This window comes from Lithobates pipiens, unplaced genomic scaffold (assembly GCF_037356315.1).
Source record: "Lithobates pipiens isolate NorthernLeopardFrog02 unplaced genomic scaffold, aLitPip1_a1.2 Scaffold_22, whole genome shotgun sequence".
Lineage (NCBI taxonomy): Eukaryota > Metazoa > Chordata > Amphibia > Anura > Ranidae > Lithobates > Lithobates pipiens.
This window is the reverse complement of record NW_027507784.1, coordinates 151,675,767-151,700,249: the sequence shown is the minus strand read 5'-3', so window position 1 is coordinate 151,700,249 and position 24,483 is coordinate 151,675,767. Positions and strand designations below refer to the sequence as shown.

General features: G+C 41.8%; 1 protein-coding gene across 3 annotated transcripts in view; it reads left to right on the top strand.

Annotated features, from left to right (window-relative positions):
• Window positions 1-24,483, top strand: part of PIKFYVE (phosphoinositide kinase, FYVE-type zinc finger containing) — a 390,505-nt gene that overhangs the window by 231,759 nt on the left and 134,263 nt on the right. For all 3 annotated transcript variants that reach the window (XM_077448459.1, XM_077448458.1, XM_077448457.1), the window contains 4 exons: window positions 2,499-2,642; window positions 17,938-18,058; window positions 18,957-19,052; window positions 22,873-22,956. In XM_077448459.1, coding sequence (XP_077304585.1) covers window positions 2,499-2,642; window positions 17,938-18,058; window positions 18,957-19,052; window positions 22,873-22,956 — 445 coding nt within the window. The remainder of the gene's footprint in view (window positions 1-2,498; window positions 2,643-17,937; window positions 18,059-18,956; window positions 19,053-22,872; window positions 22,957-24,483) is intronic.

Here is a 24,483-nt window from a genome sequence, read left to right as displayed (position 1 = left end):
CATATTGATACGTCACTTCCACCCTACATTGATATCGGACATCTTCCCCTCACTCATCTCCGTGCCCAGCAAGGGTGAAGATCGATTGCCTCCACTGCTACCGATGGCTCCGGTAAGCGGCGGAGGGCACCGGAGCGCGGTGGGAGGGGGGGAGCCCCTCTCCCATCGCCAGTTAAGTGATCTAGTGGCGAATCCACTGCAGAGACCACTCATTTCGCAAAGTGGACCACCGGCCGAAGAAGAGGGTACTGGGGTACTGGGCTAGCTTCTGCCATAACGACAATATCCCCCTTCAAAGTATGTATATCTGCATGCAGTGATCCTTTTACTGTATATGTATTGTAGAACTGATTCTTCCTTTAGTTCAGTGATGAGGAACCCCTGGCACTGGTGCCGCAAGCGCCACATGAAGCCTCTCTTGCCAGCACTGGACTCCTTCCCCATCAGCAGAGTAGCGTAGGGAAGTGTCAGTGAGACACTAATGCATTCCAATTTCAGAATTCCTCAGGCCGCACCTGCACTGAAGGAGAGCCACTGTGCCCCCACACATTGTGAAAGATGGGAAATATTGTTTGGTTTTCTAACTTTGCTATAGCTGCAATCGTCCGCTTTTATGATGGGAAGAGATTGGGTGCAGTTCTGCTGGGGGGGGGGGGGGGGGGCTGGCCAGTCCTGCCTCAAGGAGGACTGTCATTGGCCACTGCTAAAGCCAATCACAGTCCTGTTAGCCCCGCCCACCATCTGGAGGAAGAGGACTCGATTGGTTGCCACTACCAATCTCCGAAAGAAGGGATTTCACAGTGATTGAAAAAAACACAATCCGGTGACAGATTATAGAATTACTGTTCTTCACAGCTTCTGGAAATTTTGTTGAAATGATTCCTGAATCTTTGCGTCACTTGCTACTATACCCCTGCACTCTGTGTCCCTTTTAAGCCACAGTCAGTATTCAGCACAATGAAAATCACACCCGCACTTTTTTTCAGCTGCAGGGGCCCAACTTATGATCCTGAGCCCAGGCCCACTGCTTTCAGAAAATACCCCTGACCTGAGCTCATTGCACATCCATTCCAGATGCTTGTATGTGACCTCACATACACGCATGCGAGCTGGATGAGAGAGGTGGATCAGCAGGATGAGTGTGCCAGGACACGTAAATGTCTTATCCTGCTTCCTTTCACCACTCCGCATATCATGGTTGAGAAGAGGGTACAGCAATGGGTCAGATGTGCAAGGAGGTACAGTGGTGGAAGAGATGAACAGGAGGGTACAGCATTGGGCCAGATGAGCAGGGTGGCACAGTGGTGGGGCAGATGAGCAGGGTGGCACAGTGGTGGGGCAGATGAGCGGGGTGGCACAGTGGTGGGGCAGATGAGCGGGGTGGCACAGTGGTGGGGCAGAAGAGCAGGGTGCTACAGTGATCTGAGGTATGGGGTTGCATGAATTGGGGCTGATCTGAGGCGTGAACATGCAGGATGTTCATTTCTAACTACTAAAGTAGTTTACAGAATTTTACTTTATAAAAAAAATCCTTTTCGTCATATATTTTATTTATTTTTTTGTTATAAAATCGGCACACAATTTCTTTGAAAAATATTCGGCACACTGAGCTCAAAAGGTTGCTACCTCTGCTTTAGTTCATTCCCACTGTAACCTGACATTATATTGTAAAATGGGCAGAAAGAAAAGCTAGTTACTAGGCTACCAGTACTCTAAAAGAACTTGCTGTCTTTTTGTACCAAGATGAATTTTTTTTTTTTATATTTCTTTTGCATGATTACTTTAAACACCTTATTAAAGTGAACCTGCTACGTGTAAATGTTATATCATTGCTTTGTTGTACTAAATATGATTTAATAAGAGCTACACCCCCGACTGTATCAGGATTTACATGGTGTATATTTGATTTACAGGTTTTAAAACTTTTCATATTACCTTATTATATATTTTGTTTTTCTTTGTATAAAAATTGTATTTTACAAATGGATTGACTACATTGGTTTTCCATGACACTCGGTGGTCTTTCAGCACTGCTTACTTTTTTTTGGCAGACTTTATATAACTAAACCAGGCTTATCTGTCTCTGCTAGGACATGAGGAGAAAAGTGTGCCCGTTCTAAATTATACAATAGGGGTTATTTACTAAAGGGAAATCCACTTTGCACTGCAAGTGCACTTGGAAGTGCAGTCGCTGTAGATCCGAGGAGGACATCCAAGGGAAAAGCATTTTAGCTTGCACATGATTGGATGATAAAATCAGCAGAGCTTCCACTCATTTCAGATCTACCCCTTAGATTTAGAGCGACTGCACTTTCAAGTACACTTGCAGTGCAAAGTGGATTTGCCTTTCGTAAATAACACCCAGTGTGTAATCTTCTTTTTTTTTTTTTTTTTTTTATATTGTGCATGGTAGAGAATATACATTGAAATATCCTTTGTTTCCTTTAAGAAATGTTTTAATTTTTCTGCTCTATTTTCTTTTTTTTTTTCTGTTCCAGAGGATCGGTTTATGACCACTTTGTCCCAGAGCTCAACTGGTTCTACTCACCTGCAGATACCAAGCCCCCCTGAGATTGTGACTGATCAGATGTTTACTGCTACTTTAAATTCAGCAGAAATGGACACAGCTAGCAGCAATGAAGGTATTTCTACTCCAATTTGCTATTCATTAATAATAGACCACACTATTGAAAACATTAACATAAACTGCTGTTTTTCTAGCGATATTGCTGTTTCCAATAGCAATCATTCCAAATTTACCTTTTCCTGAGCTAATATCAACAAAGCAAATATTGGTTGGTTTAAATGTTAAAGGGGACCTGAGTTGGCTAAAAGGATAATAAAAAATGAATGTAATCTTTTTTGCAGGTAAATTATGATTTTTTTTTTTTTTTAATAGGATCCTGTAAAGCAGGGTTATTAGCGGACCTCCAGCTGTTGCAAAACAAGTCCCATCATGCTTCTGCCTCTGGGTGCCATGCTTGTGGCTGTCAGTCTTGCTATGGCTCATGGGACTTGTAGTTCTGCAACAGCTGAAGGTCTGCTAATTGCATATCCCTGCAGTAAAGCATTGCACCCACGATCAGCAAATCACGGGAACAATACAAGGTTTTTGCAGACTCTCACTTTTGTAAGTGACAGTGATCGATCGATACTGCACTTGGGTGGGCTGGGCGGAGGGGCAAAAGGCAGGTGCTAGCAGGTATCTGGGCTGATCCCGCTAACAATGCGTTTTTTTGGAACCCTAAACTGCTGGGGACGCTAGTATAGATCAGATCAGATATTGATATGTTCAGATACTATACCACTATGGGAGGTGTATGCTTTGCGCGTGGGTGTTAACAGTACTGGCACTAACCTAGCGCTGCCTGTGGTGACGCAGACCCTATCTGACCCTAAAAACCTAATTTACTATCACCCGCCGGGTGATCAGGGGGTTAAACCTTTATTGGGTAATAAATGGTGAGTGCCCTGATGCTATAAAAAGCAAACTAACCAGTGTCACCCGTAACACTTATACGGTGATCACTGGTGAAAGGGTTAACTAGGGGCAATCTGGGGGTTAAAACCTTTATTAGGTAGTATATGGGGGTCCCTGACGCTATCTAAAAACCTGACGGGGAACCTAAATAACCAAGTAACTAACTGGCTAACCAGCGTCACCAGTGACATACGGTGATCACTGGTGAAAGGGTTAACTCTAGGGGCAATCAGGGGGGGAGTTTGGGCCGGGCGGCGTCATGACGTAGGAGCCGCTATACGCTGATCTCCCGAGATCCCCACTCTCTCTCCCCCTCGCTACGCTCTCGTTGATGCTGGGCTGGGCGTGACTTCCCTGGCCCTCGGAGAGCTCCAGCAACGCCGCGCGGATTCGAACCTCGCCGCGGCGGCCTCCGCGATCTAGGCACAGGCTGATAGCTACCTCTCTCTCGGCGAATCGGCGGAGGATCGGATGGATGCTTACCCTTCGGTGAGGAAGGCCCTCTGATCGGCAGACAGCTGCATCTGAAATTGGGTGTCAGGAGAGGAGCCGTGTATCCAAGGATCTGTGTCTGCGCTTGTCGGTGCTTGGCGGTCGGTCTATGATGACAGGACAGCGGTAAGACAAGCGGCCTGAAGGGGAGGGGGGCAGCCCAAAGCTGGAGGTGGTTCAAAGATACTATACCCGATAGGAAGAGTCCTGTTCCCCTGGTTATAGCTCGGGCTTACCTGTGAGTATCTCCCCTCCCTTCCCTTTAATGGTATAAGAAGACGGCTACCTAAGGTCTATCTTTGAAGGACAGTGTCGCTTTGCATACTCTAAATATGCCGCTGTTATAAATGTGAGTGGAGAGGAGAAGGGGAAGCCATAATAAAAGGAAGAAAAATAATTTGCTTGCTGATGGAAACTCGCTTTAGCTGCCAGACCCCTTCCTTTTTCTAGTTGAATACAAAATTACAACTGAACTTGTATGCATATAATCTAAGGATGAAGTGTGCGCTGCTGTGAACAAAGGAGGTTGGATATACTCCGATGCTTGGTTATCTGACGCAAGAGTTTCTTTTGCAGGAAAAACTTATCTAAAACCTCTTCTGGCTGTGTGACCGTGTAGTTTGCCTCCATTTAACAGTTAAAGGACTGGATACATGTTTTTCGTTTTTTTCCGATTTTGGGGTGGGAGAACTTCTCATCAAAGAAAGACCCACTTAAAACCTTTCTGGCTGTGTGACTGTTTTGACTGTTTTGATTGTCTCCATTTAATAGCTGAAGGACCGGACATATTTTTGTTTTTTTGTATTATTTTTGTTCTCTGGGTGGGAAAAGTTGCTATCAAAGTAAGATGAATTCAGTTTAACAGCTGCAATAATATTACTATCAACAACTTCCCACCGTATAGCCTATTACATTTTCGGTATACCGTTAGACGGTATGGACTTTGATAGAGGATCTATCCACGGCGTGGAAAGCAGCTGAATTAGGTCCCATCCCCCCCTCCCTCTTTTTTTTTTTTTTGGGCAGCCGTTGATATTGTTATTCTCGATTTAATTGTATCACATTGCGGGCGATTTTGGGCCTCTGGGGGATTTTCAGTGGTACGGACGCAGGTATACTAGATTAGGTTGGAGGTAGGAGGGAAGAGCAGGAAGGGGGGCTGATAGTAAAAAGGAATACCTGGTGAGCGTTAGATAAAGGGAGGAGGGTTTTCAGTCCTGTCAAAATGAGGGGAAAGACAAGTAAAGTTAACAAGACAGCCACCCCGGCTACAAGTCCGGTCGGGATCCAAAAATATTTAGCTGCAAACTCTAGTATAAGAGAGGATGAAGGGACCGACAGCCCTAGAACAGAAAAATCTATTCGCCCGGGCCCAAGTAGACAGAAGGGGGAAGAAGGAAGGGGGGTAAAAAATCCCACGATAAAGTCAAGCGAGCTTAAAAAAAAAAGCGGGGTAAATTTACAGAATGTAGAAATAGACCAGAATAATCCCCGGGGGGAGGGGGAGGTGGTTAATAGGGAGACAGAAGAAATGGTTCTGGATAGCCATAGAGAAACCCTCCAACCCCCGCAAATCAGGGAGATGCTCTCTGAGATGTTCTCAAGAATGGAGATCTCCCTAAGGGCAGATATCGCAACTATAAGAAGCGATATAGGTTTGGTATTGGGGAGAGTTGAGGAGTTAGAAAACAGAGTGGAGACTCAAAAGAGTAAGATGGAGGGAATCCTAGAGCAGATAACAGCCCTCCGGAAATCAAATAGAACAATTAGATATAAGTTGGAGGACCAAGAAAATAGAAGTAGGAGAAAGAATATACGGATAAAAGGTCTCCCCGAGTCATATGGTGGGTCCGCTCTGGGTGAGATAGCTCAACAGATTTTTAACCCTTTATTAGATAAGGAAGTCACAGACCCTTTGAAAATTGATAGAATACATAGAATGACCCCACCCCGGGGGGATTAGAACAGAAGCACCTCGAGACGTTATAGTGAGATTTCATAATGTAGTAGAAAAAATGCAGGTAATGAGAAGAGGGAGAACACAGTCTGGGGTGGTCTATGAGGGCACGGAACTGCAGATCTACCCTGATTTAGCGGGTGAGACATTGGGAAGGAGGAGATGTTTAAAACCACTTACTGAACTATTGAGAGCGGCGGACATCCCATATCAATGGGGATTTCCTGCATGCCTCATAGGAAAGAAAGAGGGACGATCTGCAGTCCTGCGTTACCCTGAAGACCTCCCAGAATTTTGTGAACAGTTAGGTATAACCCCCGCCCCTCAGATAGAATGGAGTAGTGAAGATGTATTAGGGGCTGAAGGGAATAGTACCCGGGGGAGGAAAGGGCAGGGCCGACCGAACAGGGGGAGTCGAAAGTAGATTACTGGATTTGAGCTGAACTGATGAATCTGCACTGAGAGTTGAGGGGTGAGGGGGGGGAGTTGGGGGGAGGGAGGGAGGGTAGGCGAGGGGAGTCTTGGGCGGATTAAGGTTCAAGCTCCAGGGATACTATGGGGGTGAGGCGAACACAAACAGCGGCCCACCAATGCCATAGGCTTAACGGGAAGGGGGGTGTCCTACCCAGTCTCATGAGACGTTCCGTTATAGGACAAAGGGGGATTTGGGAGGGGAGATGGAGGGAGGGAGGGAAAGGGAGGGGGGTGGTTTTTGGTTGTTTTTTGGGGCTCTCACTCGGTCCTCCCATGGGACTAGCAGGTACAGGCACCACTGGATCCACTAGACGCTTAGGAGGAAAAGAAAAAAGAAAGAAGAAAGGGAAAGGAAGAAGAAAAAAAAAGGAAAAAAATAGGGAGGGGAATTATCCCAGTAGAGAGGTATGGTAGTCCTTAATGTTGTTACGTATAATGTAAGGGGTTTAAACTCAAAAAGGAAAAGATTCCGGGTAAATGACGAACTGCAATATATGGATGCAAATATAGTGTGTTTGCAGGAGACGCATATAACATGCACTTCTGGGGTTAGACTGAATTCGGCCAATTACCCGATGTGGTTCTACGGGGATTCCCCATCCCCCTTTTCGAGAGGGGTTGCAATAGGGTTCAGTAGAACAATAAGATTTAACCTAGAAGAGCGACTGGTGGATCCGGAGGGTCGTTACCTGTGCCTAAAAGGTGTGCTGTATAATTTTAAATGCACAATTGTTAATATCTATGCCCCAAACAAGAATACGGGTCGATTTGTGAAGAAAGTTTTGAATAAAATAGAAGATTTTAAAGAAGGGAAATTAATTCTGGCAGGTGATTTCAATTGGAGCATGAACCCTAAAATAGATACTACAGGGGTGGGGCCTAGGATATCCGAACATAAACTGAGGTTGTTTTCAAGGGCATTAACTGCATACCAATTATATGATACTTGGAGAACACTGCACCCTAAAGATAGGGATTATACATGTTTCTCCTCGGTCCATGGTTCCTTTTCCCGTATAGATTATATTTTCCTGGAGCATTCATTTTTAAGGGCACTTAAGAAGGCTGAAATAAAGATAAGAACTGTTTCAGATCATGCTCCTGTGCTGATTCAGTTGGAGATCGGGGGGGACCATGGACCGAGGATGAATTGGAGACTGAATGAATCTCTATTACAGGACAAAGATACAGCAGAAAGGATTGAGCAGGAGATTATACAATTCTTTAGTCTGAATGACATACCGGAAACATCTAGCCCTGTATTATGGGAAGCGCACAAGGCAGTTATAAGAGGCGTATTAATAGGGATTGGCGCAGGGAAAAAGAGAGAGAGGGAGAAGAAGAAATCCTTATTATACGAGGAAATTCAGAGATTGGAACAGTTGGGGAGACCATGGGGGCTTCGGGACACCCAAGATTTAATAACAAAAAAACGTGAGTTAGATGATTGCTTAGAGCAGAATAGGAGATCGATCTATCATATCCTGGGAAGAGAAAGGTACCAATGGGGGAATAAATCAGGTAAATGGCTGGCTAGGAGGGTGAAGGAAAAGAAAAATAGAACTTTCATTCCAAACGTAAGAAATGCTGCGGGGGACTTACAAAATATGCCAGATGATATTGTTAACACATTCTTCACATATTATCAGGGCCTGTATAATATCGGGCAACAGGATAAGGTTGAGAATCAAGTAGAGGAGGGAATAAAGAAATATTTAAATCACTTAGATATCCCCAGGGCCAGGCAATTAGAAATGGAAGCATTAGAAGCCCCAATAACAAGGGCGGAGGTTGAGAGGGCGATCAAAAATACAGCTAAAGGAGGGTGCCCGGGGCCCGATGGTTTCCCGATCTCCTATTACAAACAATTCCAAAAACAGCTAGTCCCAAGATTATGCGACTATTTTAATGCAGTGGGGCAGGGTCAAGCATTTCGCGAAGAGACACTTCTGACACATGTGGTCCTGATCTTAAAAGAGGGAAAGGACCCGGCGGCAGTAGAAAGCTATAGGCCAATTTCTTTATTAAATTCAGACATTAAATTGTTTGCAAAAATTATTGCAGAGAGATTGGGACCACATGTGCCAGAATGGATATTGCAGGACCAGGTTGGATTTATCGAGGGGAGAGAGGGTCGGGATAACACACTAAAGACCATTATGCTATGCCAAGAAGCGGTAAGACGGGGCACCCCTGCGGTGCTCATGTCAATAGACGCGGAAAAGGCATTTGACCGAGTGGGGTGGAGGTTCTTGTTTGAAGTTCTGGAAAGGTATGGAGTGGGGGACCGTATGAGGGGTTGGGTAGATGCCCTTTACACCCACCCTAAAGCTAGAATAAGAATAAATGGGGCCCTGTCCTGCCCCCTTGAGTTATTCAATGGGACAAGACAGGGCTGCCCGCTATCCCCATTATTATTTATACTGTCACTAGAACCCCTGTTGAGGGCCATCAGGATGAACTCAAACATTTCTGGGATAAGGGCTGCTGAGAGGGAGTTCAAGGTCGCGGCGTTTGCCGACGACCTTTTGCTCTACATTTCCAACCCCGGGTCTTCCATACCAGCAATAATGGAAGAACTATCAAGTTATGGGAAGGTCTCTAACTTCAAGGTTAACACATCTAAATCCGAAATTCTGAATTTGAATATTTCTATAACAGAGCAGAGCCGTCTTCAGTCTAAATTCCCCTTCAGATGGTGTGGGAGGGAATTGGTCTATTTGGGAATAAGGCTGACAGCAGAGGTGAGTGATCTGTTCGAGGCCAATTATATACCCTTATTAAATAAAATTAAACAGAATTTGGAAAGGTGTCAATATAAAGCTCTATCATGGACAGGTAGAATAAACGTAGTTAAAATGTTTATTTTACCAATTTTTACCTATACATGCCAAATGATCCCAATAGTGTTACCACAGGTCTATTTAAATAAATTAAAAATCTTGATTAATAGATTTATATGGAAAAAAAAAGCGGCAAGGGTGGCTCGGAATACCCTGATCAGAAGTAAAGAAAGGGGAGGGCTGGCAATGCCGGATCTCCAAAAGTATTATGAGGCCATAGCAATCTCTCGAATACCGGACTGGATTTATAATAAAAAGGGTAAGGACTGGGCTGAATTAGAAATTAAGTTAAGTAGAAGGGATTTAGGGGAAATAGTATGGATACCTGCAAAACACAGAGAATTAGGCCCTAACACAAGCACACTCACAAAAAATTTATTTCAGATATGGGACACAATAAACAAACGACATAACTGGGAACACAATTAACCACTAATGCCACTACTGGACACTAAATTCTTTATCCCAGGTCAAGAGGAATATTTATATTATAGTAGTTGGGTTAAAAAAGATAACATTAAAGTACAGGAGGTGATGGAAGGTAATAGGATGTGCACATATGAAGAAATTATAGGGAAATGGGGACATAAACCATTAGACAAATGGAGATATTTTCAACTATATTATTTCATTCAGTCTTTACCACAGCCACTACGGGGTATGGAACAACTTAGACCGTTGGAGAAGCTATTAGTGAACCGTCAGTGCCTTCAAAAAAGAATCTCAAAATTTTATAAAATTCTAATAGAAAGAATAGAGCAAAATTACCCCCCCTATCTAGAAAAATGGGAAAACGAAATCGGGTCCTTAGGTAACGATGGCCATAGAAATAGGATAATTAGACGAACCTACTCGGTTACCGTAGATTCGCAAACACGAGAGATGTCATATAAACTTTTAACAAGATGGTACATAACCCCACAACAAGGAAATAAAATATGTAGTGCGACCCCCCGGCTATGCTGGAGAGGCTGCATGGGGGAGGGGTCTTTTGCCCACATATGGTGGTTGTGCCCTAAGATACAGATATTTTGGGATAAAGTATTAGAAACTATTTTTGAAATAACAGGGGAAAGGATTAGGAGGGATCCATGGGCATGTTTGTTTCATGATATAGAAAAAGGAGAGAAGGAGTATGGGTATTCCTTGATACCCTCTTTATTAAATGCTGCTAAATCATTGATACCGCTTAGATGGAAAAGATCTGACCCTCCCTCAATGAGGGAGTGGGCAGATAGGTTAGAAAAGATTCGAATCATAGAAGAGTCAATGTACAAACTGGATAACTTGGAGGAAAGGTACCAAAATAAATGGCGTCTTTGGGTATTGTTTGGTAAAACTGAAAGCTATCTGAAGATGATTGAATGCTAGTTAAAAGGAGTCCCATGGAGTAGGATCGAGTGAGGGAGGGGTGGGAAGGGGGGAGGGGAGGGAATAGGAAGATAATCTGTATAAGAAATGATGTTGTATTTATTATGTGAAATGGTTTATATATGAATTGTGGTTTTTTGTAAATCCTGGAAAATCTTATAAATAAAGAATTAAAAAAAAAAAAAACTCTAGGGGCAATCAGGGGGTTAAAACCTTTTATTAGGTTATATATGGGGGTACCTAACGCTATAAAAACCTGGCGGTGAACCTAAAAAAATTAACTAGCTACCTAGCGGCACCAGTGACACTAATGCAGCGATCAGAAAAACGATTGCTTAGTGACACTGGCAAAAGGGGGTGAAAGGGTTACCTGGGGGACAATCAGGGGGTTAAACCTTTATTTGGGGGGGTAGGGGGCTACCCTGGACCTAACAACACTAACTGCCCTGACAGTTTTTACAGTTACAACTGACACTAAATGCAGTGATCAGTAAATAAATGATCACTGGAATCAGTGACACTGTGACTGGGGCGGGGGGTGATCAGGGGTGACTGGGGGTTAAAGTGTGCCTATGTATACCTATGTGTCAGTGTAGTGTTGGTGCACTTACTAGGAAGTCTTCTCTCCTCACCGTCCGGTCAAAAAGACCGACCTGAGGAGAGTGACATCACTTCCTCCTGCCTGTGTTTACACTACACAGACAGGGGAAGCTTCTCATTCGCCAGGAGCAATCGAGAGGGGATGGCCAGAAAACCAACGGCCATCCCCTCATCCCGGATCGCTCCTGAAGTGAAACGGACCGTCGCAGCCAGTGGGAGGGGGTCCGATAGGACCCCCCACCTGCTGGAAGGCAGGCACATACGGGTACGTGATTGTGCCTGTCCGTGCCATTGTGCCGTCGTATAATTACATGCGGCGGTCCTTAAGTGGTTAAGCGGGATAGCAGGCATGTGCCCGCTGCACTGCGGGGGTGCCGATGCTCGTGACCTGTGGTTGCGAATGACCGCCAGCCACGTGTGATCGCGGGCACGAGAGGCAGAACAGAGACGTGTGTAAACATACAAATCCCTGTTCTGTGAGGAGAGGCGATGCAGATCGTGAGTTCCTAATAGCTGGGATCCACAATCTGTCATCTCCTATAGTCAGTCCCCTACCTACAGTTAGAACACACTAGGGAACACAGTTAATCCCTTGATCGCCCCCTAGTGTTAACACCTTCCCTGCCAGTGATATACAGTAATCAGTGCATTTTTATAGCACTGATCGTTGAATAATCGCCACCATTACTAGTAAAAAAAAAATGCCATAAATCTATCTCCTATTTTGTAGACGCTGTAACTTTTGCACAAAACAATATACACTTGTGCTTTTTATTACCAAAAATATTTAGAATACATATTAACCTCAACTGAGGAAAAAATGGCTTTAAAAAAAAAAATTGGGGGTTATTCATTATAGCAAAAAGAATAAAATATTGTTTTATTTTTTTTATTTTTTTTCAAAATCTGCGTTTTTTTTTTTTTTGTTTATAGCGCAAAAAATAAAATTATATTTGGTTACAGCGTCGCATTACCGCGCAATTGTAACTTAAAGCAACGCAGTGCCGTATTGCAAAAAATGGCCTGGTCATTTAGCAGCCAAATATTTCGAGGCAGAAGTGCTTAAAAAGTGCCTAGGGTAAAAACCTTGGTGGTCAGACCACAGTAACAGGCATTTTATAAGGGGAAAGAACTATTAGAACTCCTAGTAGGTAGCAGAGCAATAAAAGCAATCCAGTGGATCTTGCTATTACTACTTATTTTGGCATCTCTTCACACTTCAACTGCTGGCCATGGTTACCAGGCTTGCAGTCAGCACAGAGAACTGCATCTTCTGGGGCAATACTTCTCATATTTGTGAATGCAAATGTTAATACGTTTGGTTCTGCAGCACCGTTGATCCATTGGGAACTTTTTTAGCCCGTCCTAAAATTCTTTATGGATGTCTGCTTGTGTTTTGTATTGTTGCACAAATGTTTTAGCTTACCAAAAATTTACCATATTTATAAGTGAAAAAAAAAAAAAAATCTAAGTAACAGATTTACTTTATTGGTTTAGCATATCTATTTCAATGAGGAATATGAGTCTAGTAAATCAAGAGTACTTCCATATCTTAGCTTTGCACTGCTTATGGTCTTTTCGCATATGTCAAATTTAATAATACAGTGTACCTCTATGGCAAGCTGAAGGACACAGGGGCACACACAATGATCAATGCAAAACTTTGCAAGTGATGCAGGCACTAATTGGGCTAGGCATATGGAGAAATACAAAAAATGTATTTTAATCATACAGTACAGGGCGCAGGACTTGTATTCTTAGACCACGGGTAATTGGACACTGGCAAGAAAACTTGCAAAGGCCACCTCTAGAGCACACCATATATAACGCCACCCACTGTGAGTCAAAAATTTTTGCTAGTGTCTTTACGTGATGACTTGATGGTGAATTCTTTTTCTCTTTTAACATTAAATTTTTTTTCTTTGAATCTTCAAGATCTAGCTGCTTCCTGCCCTGGGCTATCTAGCAATCTTCTGGGTCAGTTATTCTGTGTGGGACTTGAGCAGCTGTACCTGGCCCCTACTGGGCTGGCCTGTATTGTTTGCACTGGATCCTCTGTTAGATGCTCACCTTTTGCATGTAGCACAAGTTGTGTAGTTGGCATTGGAGATGGTTATGGTCTATTTCTATAGTTTCCCAGACCCTGAAGACCCCTTCCAGGGTTTTCCTACTAGGATTTGTGGATAAGGGAAGACCAGATTTCCCCATGTACTTACAGCAGTTTTTCTCAACACAATCTGAAATGTGTAGCACAATATACGATTCTACGGGCAGAGGATTTTGGTGCTGTTTACTTTAACCCCTGCCATTTGTCTCCAACATTTCTCAATACAAGCAATTTTTTTTTCCTCCTCCTCCTGTCCAGAGGAGGCTATACATTTTACCTGCATGTGTTGCTGGGTTTTTTGAATGTGCACCAAAGATGTGGCATGCAAGACTTTTGATGCACTTTCAGAAAATGCAAGACCCAATAGAAGTCGATGGGACCATGGCTAAAAATGGTAAAACACAGATAAAACTGCACATACATTGGCATGAACCCAGCTTTAGGGGAAGGGGTAACTGATTCACGCCTCCTGAATGACACCTTCCTGCCCCTCCTTTCTGCCGAAAATGCACACAACACCTTGCAGTGCTCTTGCTGCCATCTTCAATAGATACCACCACAGGAACAAGGTCAACGCCTGAGTTTTATATCGGCTCCTATATGCAGACAAGCACAACACTTTTCATTCTGTACTCCGTAACTGTCAGTACCCCACTGGGAACACGCTCATTTAGTAATGGCAGATCACGGGCACAAAAGAGCTTGGACAAAATGGTTGAATAGCATGCTTTTTGGCCGTCTGCAGAAAGCATGCTATTCAGACCTCAGCTGACATGCGTTATGGCTGCAAGGGGTCCTTCAACTTGTCTGAGTTTTTTTTTTTTGCATAGATTTCCTAACATTTATTTTTTGAGGGTCTGTTGGCAGTTCTGTTTTGCTATTTTGTTGCTCACCCCTCAGTTTATTGCTTGGATAAGTCCCATGGTCTAAGAATACAAGTCCTGTGTCCTGAACTGTACAAATAAAATAGGAATTTTGACCCCTCTGTGTCTATATCAATACTTATTGCTTGCTAAAAAAGAAAAAAAAAAAAAAAAAACGTAAGTCTCATGAAGCGGACAGGATTATATGGTGTGTTCTGGAGCTGGCCCTAACTGTTTTTTTTTTTTGACAGTATCCAATCACCTGAATGTAGCTGCCCTGTGGTATAAGAATGTGCCTGTCCTGTATCCTATACTATACTCCGATTATATAAGAAATTTACAGGAAAACCAAAAGTCCAAATTTCTTTTTTTTAATAGACAGCTAGTGTTTTAGTGGGCTGCAACCCACCTTATTTAATATTTACATTGTTGCACCCCTAACCCACCTTTATTAAAGGAGAAGTACAGCCAAATCTTGTTTGGCTATACTTCTCCTGCGGATCATAATTTGATGCTACAACCCAATGTGCAAGCTTGTCAGTGCTGTGACAAATTCATCAAAAGCATTTAAATTTTTTTTTTTCAAGAGCAACATTTATTGGCTCTTATTTCCTGCAGACAGTATCCTGTGTTTTCCTTACCTAAGTGCAAAATCAAGCCAGTAAAGGAAAAAATATTCTTTAGACTGACTTCCAGAAGTTAAAATGGTTTGCTATATTTCTTTCACACTGTTTTACTTTGCTGTCAATCTTTTCTACATTTATCATTTTATAATGGATCTTGTTGAAAAATATTAAATGTGGCACTGGGTACTCTATAAAGGGCAATATATGGAGTACAAATGTAAAAGCATTGATTTGTAAAGAGCTGTAATGGCAGTAATTTCCTGCAGTCCCATGTAATGTGTGCGGTCTATGAATATCCTCTGAATCAAGTTCCCAGTCTCCAACAACTGCTATAGTATGCAATCTCTGATAATTCTGCGTGGAACCATATTTTCAGAATTTTATATGCATTCGTTTAGTGATGTCAGGGTCTGCACTATTGCTATCCATCTTGGAGGCTGGGGGTATGGCAGAGCCAGCATTTTCAGTATAGCTGAGTTCAGGAATTCCCAGGATACAGCTAGGAGCTCTAAAATTTATATGCAGGTACCTATGATGGGCACGATGAATAAAAATGTAAGATTGAAAAAGACAAAAGCCACTTGTGCGCTACCCAACTGCCAACACTAAACGTGTCCTCACATGTGAAAAGATAGTATTTGTTCAAACTGTGGCGCTCAATCCAACATATGTGAGATAAAAAAAACTCTCCAAAAAAATTAATAACATATTACAAATCTACTAATTAAAGTGGAGGTTCACACAAAAATGAAAACTCTGCTTTTCGGAACCCTCCGATGTCACATTTTGGCACCTTTTAGGGGGGTGCAGATACCTGTCTAAGACAGGTATTTGCACCCACTTCCGGGCATAGACTCCCACGCGAGTCTATGCCTTTTCCTGTCCCACCACACTGTCTGCTGGGACACACATGGGTCCCAGAGACATCAGGGCCCATTTGGATTGTGCTGCACGACTTGCGCATGCGCAGTAGGGAACCGGGAAGTGAAGCCACAAGGCTTAATTTCCTTATTGTCTTACCGAACATGGCGACGGCGGCATCGGAGGGACTGTTCGGCCTCGGGTGCCGGCATCGCTGGACCATGGGACAGGTGAGTGTCCTTATTTTAAAAGTCGGCAGCTGCAGTATCTGTAGCTGCTGACTTAAAAAAAAAAAAAAAGTAGTAGTGTATTCATTCTAATATTTTTGTATGTTTTTTTTTTTTTTTTTTTTTTTTTTTTTAATCTCACATATACTGTATGTTGGATTGAGTGCCGTGCTTTGCTTTAATACTAAAGTATGTTTTTTATTTATTTATTTATTTTTTCGAAATGCATGCTGCTACTTTTACAGGCCTCAAGTCTTTTAGAATGATTTCTCAAACATTTTATTGATTAAAAAAATGGGCATCTTAAATCCCCAGTGTGGAATATATTCGTGTCTTTGTTGTAAATACTAAAAGCAGGTTCAGTCTTAATAGATACTACAATGCCTGAAGACACCTTGCAGCACAGATTTGTCAGCAACTGATGTAATGATGTAACGCTGAGGAAAAATTGTTTAAGATTAACCACTGTAAATATATCTTCTGTCAAGATCCATGCATATGAATCCATCAGTTTGTTTTGCTAGGAAATAACAGCACTTCTATTTAATCATTGTCAATAAATTCAAATCTAAAAACATAATTTGTAGAAATTCTCCATGGATGGGTATGCTCAGCAATTCAGGTCACTCTGTACCGGTGGTGGCTTGTCGATTTACTTGCATACTATCCATGAGGAATTCTGTAATTTTTATTACATCTAAATTTGTTCATTTGAAAGTGCATCTTAGATTGTAAGCTCTAAGGAGCAGGGCCCTCTGATTCCTACCGTATTAGTGTATTGTATTTGTACTGTCTACCCTAAAGTTGTAAAGCGCTACATAAACTGTAGCAAAAGGTAAAATAACAGCCATCAACACCAAGGCTGATGTCCACAAATCATTGGTCCTTATAGCAGTTGATAGGATTGTTGCCGTTCCTAAGGCTGGCCATACATCATACAATTATGTTGTACAATTTTCTCTGGGATTTACCAAAACCATATAATATGAGGTCAAACCTAAACAATTTAAATTTGTATGTAAGCAAACGGGCCCTTGCACTACATAGTTGAAGGTAAAGCTAAAGGAATTTGAATAAGAAAATTGTATAACGTATGGACAATCTTAATGATAGCCCTGTACACAATAGGGAGAGGTTAGTAACACTTAAGAGAAGTATGGGATTTTTTTTTTCTTCCCATAATCATACTTGCCTAGGCAGATACAGCATGGGGCGGATGCTGCATCTCTCTGCACTGAGAACTGAAATATCTAACACCGCTGATGGTGGCGGTTCTCTCGGCTCCCTGAGCAAAAGAGCTGCTGACTGTCAATCAGCAGCTCTCTCCTGCTCTGCTGTGGAGGGGCAGTCTCAGCGGCTCGCTAAAGGCTGAGACATCCATCAGTCCAGGCACCTGATGGCTTTAAACTCCCACAGCCGGGATGATGCGTTGCCTGGACTGATCTGTGTGATATCCGAAGAGACTAGACTTCAGACCGCTCTCTGCTAAAAACGGGTCACAGGAGTGCAAAACTAATTCTACTCCTGTGACCCTTAGGAGAAGCCTAGCCTAACAAGCTCAGGCTTGACTTCTCCTTTAAAGACCAGTGGTGATAGAGATTGGTAACAAATTACCACTGCTTTATCCTGCTGATTAGAGGCGGTTGCTTTCAAAGAATGCTAAAAAAGGGTTGTTTGTTTTATAATCCAGTGATCAGACCACTATTTCCAAAATCTGGTGATGCATATGGTTTTAGTATTGCATTACCCTACCAACATATCTTTGGAGTGTGGGAGGATACAGAGTACCCGGAGGAAACCAACAAAGGCAAGTAGTGCCTTGGCTGGGATTCAAACCAACAACCCCAGTGCTACCAGGCGGGAAGGCTAACCACTTCCCTGTTGGCTATTGATAACTGTTTGCACATGAGATTCACCCAACTTCAACCCAAGATTCACATTTTTATAACTACTGTAGCTTCAACTGGTCAAATGTCTACATTTATAAATAGACTCCTTTCATTTTTTCATTTTCAAAACCTTTTTTTTTTTGTAGATGTGTTTGATGGGCATTTGTTAGGCTCAACCGACAGCCAGGTGAAAGAGAAATCCACGATGAAAGCAATTTTTGCTAATCTGCTTCCTGGAAACAATTACAATCCAATTCCACTGCCTTTGTAAGTATTCTGATGCCTGCTGGGAAATGAGAGGGTGCAAAGGAAATTAGTGATTCAGCCAAGTACTCACCAAAATGACTATAAATTGCAGAAGTTACAATAGGGGAACCTGTACACTTCCAGCTGCAGTTGTCATGTAGTGATAACATCGCTTACAGCTAATGTGTATGTAAACTACTTGTATAGCAGACATAAGGTAATTAAAACTAGCATCTGTACTTCACATTGGTATAAGGAATTGTCTTGTTGCAGATGATTAAAGATTTTTATTTAGCTATATAAAGCTTTCGCCCAGTGGGGATGGCTTCCCCCGCCTGGAATTAACACTTGGTCGGCAGGAGGGATTCCCCTGTCAGCCCTATCTGTGTTGATGGGGGAATTGTGCGATTTTCTTTCCTGCAACCCGTAGTTACAGGAAAGAAATTTGCACCATCTATGGCCTTCCTTGTGTGCTCTTCCTTGGGCACCTCTATGTCCTTGTTAACTGAAATATATTTGCGCTTATCTCAGATCTTGAAGGTCTGTAAAAGTAAACCTCGTTCGTAATATTTGGATGAGTTTCCTTTGATTAGAGCAGATAACTGACTCTTTCACAGTCGCATTGATTGTGTTCAGTTTCCATCTTCTAGCCTTGCTCTTAAAAGGTGTTGATTGACAATGGCTTTAACGATAGAGTTTAATGTTATGTTTAGTTGTAAAACATTGGACAGTTTTACTGCCCTTTAATTTAGTGTTAAGTGTACATAATTGCATTAGATTGAGGTTCTTCTTTTCTTTCAGAATTGATGCCATAAAATGCCTGTAGCTTGTTTAGTTTACTCAGTTCTTGTCTGTACCGTCAGAAGATTAATGAGCTGATAAATTATGGTTTATTCTGCCCTTTCTTGCTTTGCTGCAGCGATCCAGATAAACACTATTTAATGTACGAGCATGAGCGAGTTCCTATAGCCGTGTGTGAGAAGGAGCCAAGTTCTATCATAGCCTTTGCTCTCAGGTATGCTACAATTATTGATTTTACTTAGCAATTAAAAATGAACTTAAATGATCAACACTGCATGTTGCAATGTAATTACGGCTGATTAATATCCCCCTGTCACTGTGTTCCTATTTTTAACTAAATAGGTAGGTAGTCTATTAAAATTTTAAATCCATATTAAATGGTGATTTGAATGGTAATCTGTAATTTTGCTCTTCTTTTACAAAGGCAGAATACTGTGTGTAATCTCATTGAGCAATCCCTCTCCATGGAGGTTTACTGCATCAGTCTGCCATATTCTTCGAAATTGTATACAAATACACCTGGTAATCTCAAACAATGCAGAGATTATTAAAGGGGTTGTAAACCCTTACAAACCACTTTGACCTTAGCCTTAGCCTTAATCTAAGCTTACCTGTAGGTCCAAGAAATACTCCCTAAACCTACACGGTTTAGGAGATATTTACAAAAAGATAGGCACTGCTGTCTACGGCGCATGCACTGTAGACAGCGGCACGCAGGCGCACCGGGCATGCCTCTGCTAACGCCGATATGCTGTTAGTGGCAGCTCACATGTGCAGGAGTGCCATCATCACTGCTCCGGCACTGTGAGTGGAAGGAGCAGCGATACCCGGAAGAAGATGAACGCTCTGTGCTGCAGGGGACAGAAGTGACATCGCTGGCTCCTTTGTCAGGTAAGTGACACATAGTGATACGATGCACACAATGCATAATAACCCATTTATGCTTTACCTTTGCAGGGCGACAGAGGAAGTAAACCCATCAAGGTTTTCTTCCTCTTTAATAATGTTCATATAAAGAAACCTCTGTGTAGCAGTGACCATAACATTTTCATTTAATGTAAACTGTAAACCACAAACATACTGGAAAAATAAAAACCCTTAACTTTAGGGGAACACATTATTTCAAGGCTGAGGGCTACTGTTCAAGATTTTAGATGTGGCTATGATGTCCAAGATCCTATGTGGCTCACGTCCAAAGTTGGTGTCACTAAACCATCACAAATGCTGTATTACATGCTGTTCATACTCTGTCACTATGAGCTTTGTTGTCTGTATTGTGCAAAAAGCCTGGTTGATCCTGCCCTATCACATCTGAATAAGGATGAGCTTAGGTCTGTTCACAACCCGCACATGCAGAGCCCGCCAGAAAGTCGACACTGCACATTTCACAATGCACAAGCAGTGAGACATTTCTCGATCTCTACAGCCGCGGATGGGGTATATGTCTCGCCTGCGATTAGCCCTGTGCAGTGCCGACCTGGCGGGCTCTGTACTTGTGGGTTGCAAACGCGCCTGAGCTCATCCTTGCATCTGAGTAGCCCATGTGACTATAGAGTCGCAAATGTGGCCATATACACAGTGGCAAATGACAGCCCACTTCCTCCCTCCTCATTGCCCCCTAAACAGCTAAACAAAATGGTTATGGGTTATTAAATAAAGATTGATGGTGGCTTCACCTCCCTGTTCTAAAGCCTCGTACACGCGATCGGATTTTCCGAAGGGAAATGTGATGACAGGTTGTTGATGGAAAATCCGATCGTTTGTACGCTCCATCAGACAATTGTCGGACAAATGTTGGATGGCAGGTTTTAAAATTTTCCACGGACAAATGTCTGTTGTCGGATTTTCCAAGCTTGTGTACACAAGTCCGTCAGACAAAAGTATGAACACGCATGCACAGAAGCAAGGACAAGCCAGAAGCGGTCGGTCTTGTAACTAGTGTTCGGAATGGAGCATTAACATTTGTGACGTGGCAAATTATGAAATCTCAAAATGCAGCACACATTCTCTTCTTTAGTGGGATAATAATGAAGCTGTTTGCTGGTGATACCCGTGATCTCCTCACAGAGAGGAAGAACGGGGAGATGCTAATGTAAACAAGCATCTCCCTGTTCTGCCTAGTGACAGTGTCACTGATCTCTGCTCCCTGTCATCGGGAGCAGAGATCAGTGATGTGTCACATGTAGCCACGCCCCCCACACACTCCAGGACACACCTAACCCCTGTACTGCCCCCTAGTGGTTAACCCCTTCACTACCAGTGTCATTTACACAGGGATCAGTGCATTTGTATAGCACTGATAGCTGTATAAATGACAATGGTCCCAAAAATGTCCGATATGTCCACCATAATGTCGCAGTCACGATAAAAATCAATGATCGCCAACATTACTAGTAAAAAAATTTATAAAAATGCCATAAAATTATCGCCTATTTTGTAAACGCTATAATGTTTGGTTTACACAATAAACGCTTATTTTTAATTTTTTTTACCAAAAATATGTAGAAGAATACGTATCTGCCTAAACTGAGGGGAAAAAATGTATATATTTTTGGGGGATATTTATTATAGCATTTATTTTGTTTATAGCGCAAAAAATAAAAACCGCAGGGGTGATCAAATACTACTAAAAAGCCCTATTTGTGGGAAAAAAAGAGGACTTCAATTTTGTTTGGGAGCCACGTCGCACGACTGCGCAATTGTCTGTTAAAGCGATGCAGTGCCGAATAGCAAAATGTGCTCTGGTCAGGATGGGGGTAAATTCTTCCAGGGCTGAAGTGGTTAAAAAAAAGAAAACAAATACAATTAGACATGCTATCTGCCAGTAGAACTAAGCAAAAAGTGCATTCTATGCATACAAAAATCAAATCATTATTATTCAACCAAAAAATTTAAATAAAAGCTCCATGCATGTGTCCTGCTACTTAATACAGGGGGTCAGAAATGCCAAGTGAAAGCAGGGTCCCGTCATCCAGAGATAATTCCGCAAAACATCCCGATTATTCTACTGGAGCTCCCACAGCAAAGGCATATGACAAAATTGGTCACGATTTAATAAAGCAACCAATTTTTGGTCCAAGAACACCTCCTCCTCCTGTTGCTGGACTGAGCTTTGGTCAAACCAATAACTCCAAGGCCAATAATGAAAAAGTTACCGCCTCCGATTCCACAACATGTCTGGTTGACGACCAGACGTTCAGCCGAACTAACTGAAAAGCACAAAATTAAAAGCAGGAATCAACACTCAACAAACTTCTGCTAATTTTGTTTTAGTAGAAGGAGCCCAAAGGGTGGCTCTAAAGAGCTGAAAAACCTTGTAGTACGTTACTACATTTGTGTTTGTTGGCTGAGAATTCCTTGCCATTTGTATGCAAGACAAAATCCAGGCACACGCCTTCAGACAAAAGTCAGAGGTTTTGTCTGCAGAAAATCCGATTGTGTGTAATGAGGCTGGAGGGTTGTGACTGGTGTAGAAATCAAGGAAAAAAAACACTAAGATTTCATTTCAAATATATATTTGTATGCCGATTTAAAACTGTTTGATATTGATTATTTTTACTCTGTACCCCAAAGACTTGTTTTATTTGATACATGTGACCAACAGCAGAGGACTAGAAGCGCCTCCTGCTTACAGGACAGGCTGGGAAAGATCTGGGTGATGTGACCACTTTGTATCATTTAGGAAAAGGTACTTGGATAGTCTTACAATTTGTGTCATCATCTCCATACAGAAAGAGGAGCTATCCTTTAAACAGTGTATATTTAGTATCACTTTAAGTTTTGTAGGTCCATAACGTATTTGTTTATTGGAATGTTATGTGGATACATTTTTTTTTGTACTCCTATGCCTGCTTAATCAACTTTAGTTTACATATTTAGGACAAAATGTTCAAAGCGGTTTACTATGTAAGTTGGCTTTGTGGCTACGAAAACAAACATTTAGTAAGGTACATTATGTGCTGTTGAGTTAGGAAGCAATTCTAGTTGATTTAAGTTTTATTTCTAAAGCTATATGCATATATTTTTTTCCTTAGCTGTAAAGAATATAGGAATGCACTGGATGATTTGTCCAAAGCATCTGTGAAGAGCTGTGTGGAAGAAGCTTCTCTTCCTACCAGGTACGTTCATCATTTTTAAATGTTTTATTGTCATCATTTTGTATTCCCTTTTTATAACCAGGAACAAATCTATCAGGGTGTGAACTAAATTATTTGTTTCATTCTTTGTATCTCTATGCAGTATTTATGATAGAATGTGTAATGAGCCTAACATCTGCAGGACTATGCTGAGCTGGCAGAATGTGCATGTGTTATTCCCAGTGGAAGCAATTATTACTTGTCATTAGTAGAGCAGAAGTGTTCTATTTATTTTTTTATTTGAAACTGTATCATGAAAGGTTGGTTGCTAAAAAAAAAACGTTTAAAAAAAACTGAATACACATACAGTTGAGGGAAGAGGTTTATTCATAATACCTGTAGTGAAATTGCTCCTTCATAACCATGTTAAAGCGGCAAGTGTAAAAAAGAAAAAAAAAAAATATATATATATATATATATATATATATATAATCCTCTGCAAGATAATTGCATAATGTGCTAGTATGCATTGCTTACTAGTACATTATGAAATGCTTGCCTTGGAACGAGGCCCTCCAGCAGTGTGCAGTCACCCTGACAATGAAAGCACAATTGCGGCAGGAGGCAGCAAAGATACTGAGGGGTGGGACTTTATATGACGCTCATGATGACAAAATGAAAGTAATGGTGGGAAATTAGAATGTTTAATAAAACATAAAAACCATGTTTAAATACATTAAGTCACATAAGCATCCATAACCTTTCATGTTTAGATATGAACTAGTAATCATATGTTTACAAACAAGGACATTAACCACTTGCTTACTGGGCACTTAAACACCCTTCCTGCCCAGACCAATTTTCAGCTTTCGGTGCTCTCACACTTTGAATGACAATTACTCAGTCATGCAACACTGTACCCAAATGAATTTTTTGTACTTTTTTTCCCACAAATAGAGCTTTCTTTTGGTGGTATTTGATCACCTCTGGGGTTTTTATTTTTTGTGCTATAAATGAAAAAAGACCGAAAATTTTGAAAAAAACGCATATTTCTTTGTTTCTGTGACAGAATTATGCAAATTATTAATTTTTTCTTTTTGGCCACAATTTATACTGCTACATATCTTTGGTAAAAATAACCCAAATTAGTGGGTATTATTTGGTCTTTGTGAAAGTTAGAGAGTCTACAAGTTGTGGTGCGAATCGCACAAAATTGATCACATCTGATGTACTGGTGGCCTATCTCGCGTCTTGTGACCCGAACAAGTCAGGAAAGTACAAATACCCCCCAAATGACCCCTTTTTGGAAAGTAGACATTCCAAGGTATTTAGTAAGAGGCATAGTGAGCTTTTTGATGTTGTAGTTTTTTTCCCACAATTCTTTGCAAAATTAAGATTTTTCTTTTTTTTTTTTCTCCACAAAATTGTCACTGTAATAGGTTATTTCTCTCACGTGGCATGTGTATACCACAAATGACACCCCCCCAAAAAATTCTGCTACTCCTCCTGAGTATTACAATACCACATGTGTGGGACTTTTTCACAGCCTGGCCACATAGAGAGGCCCAA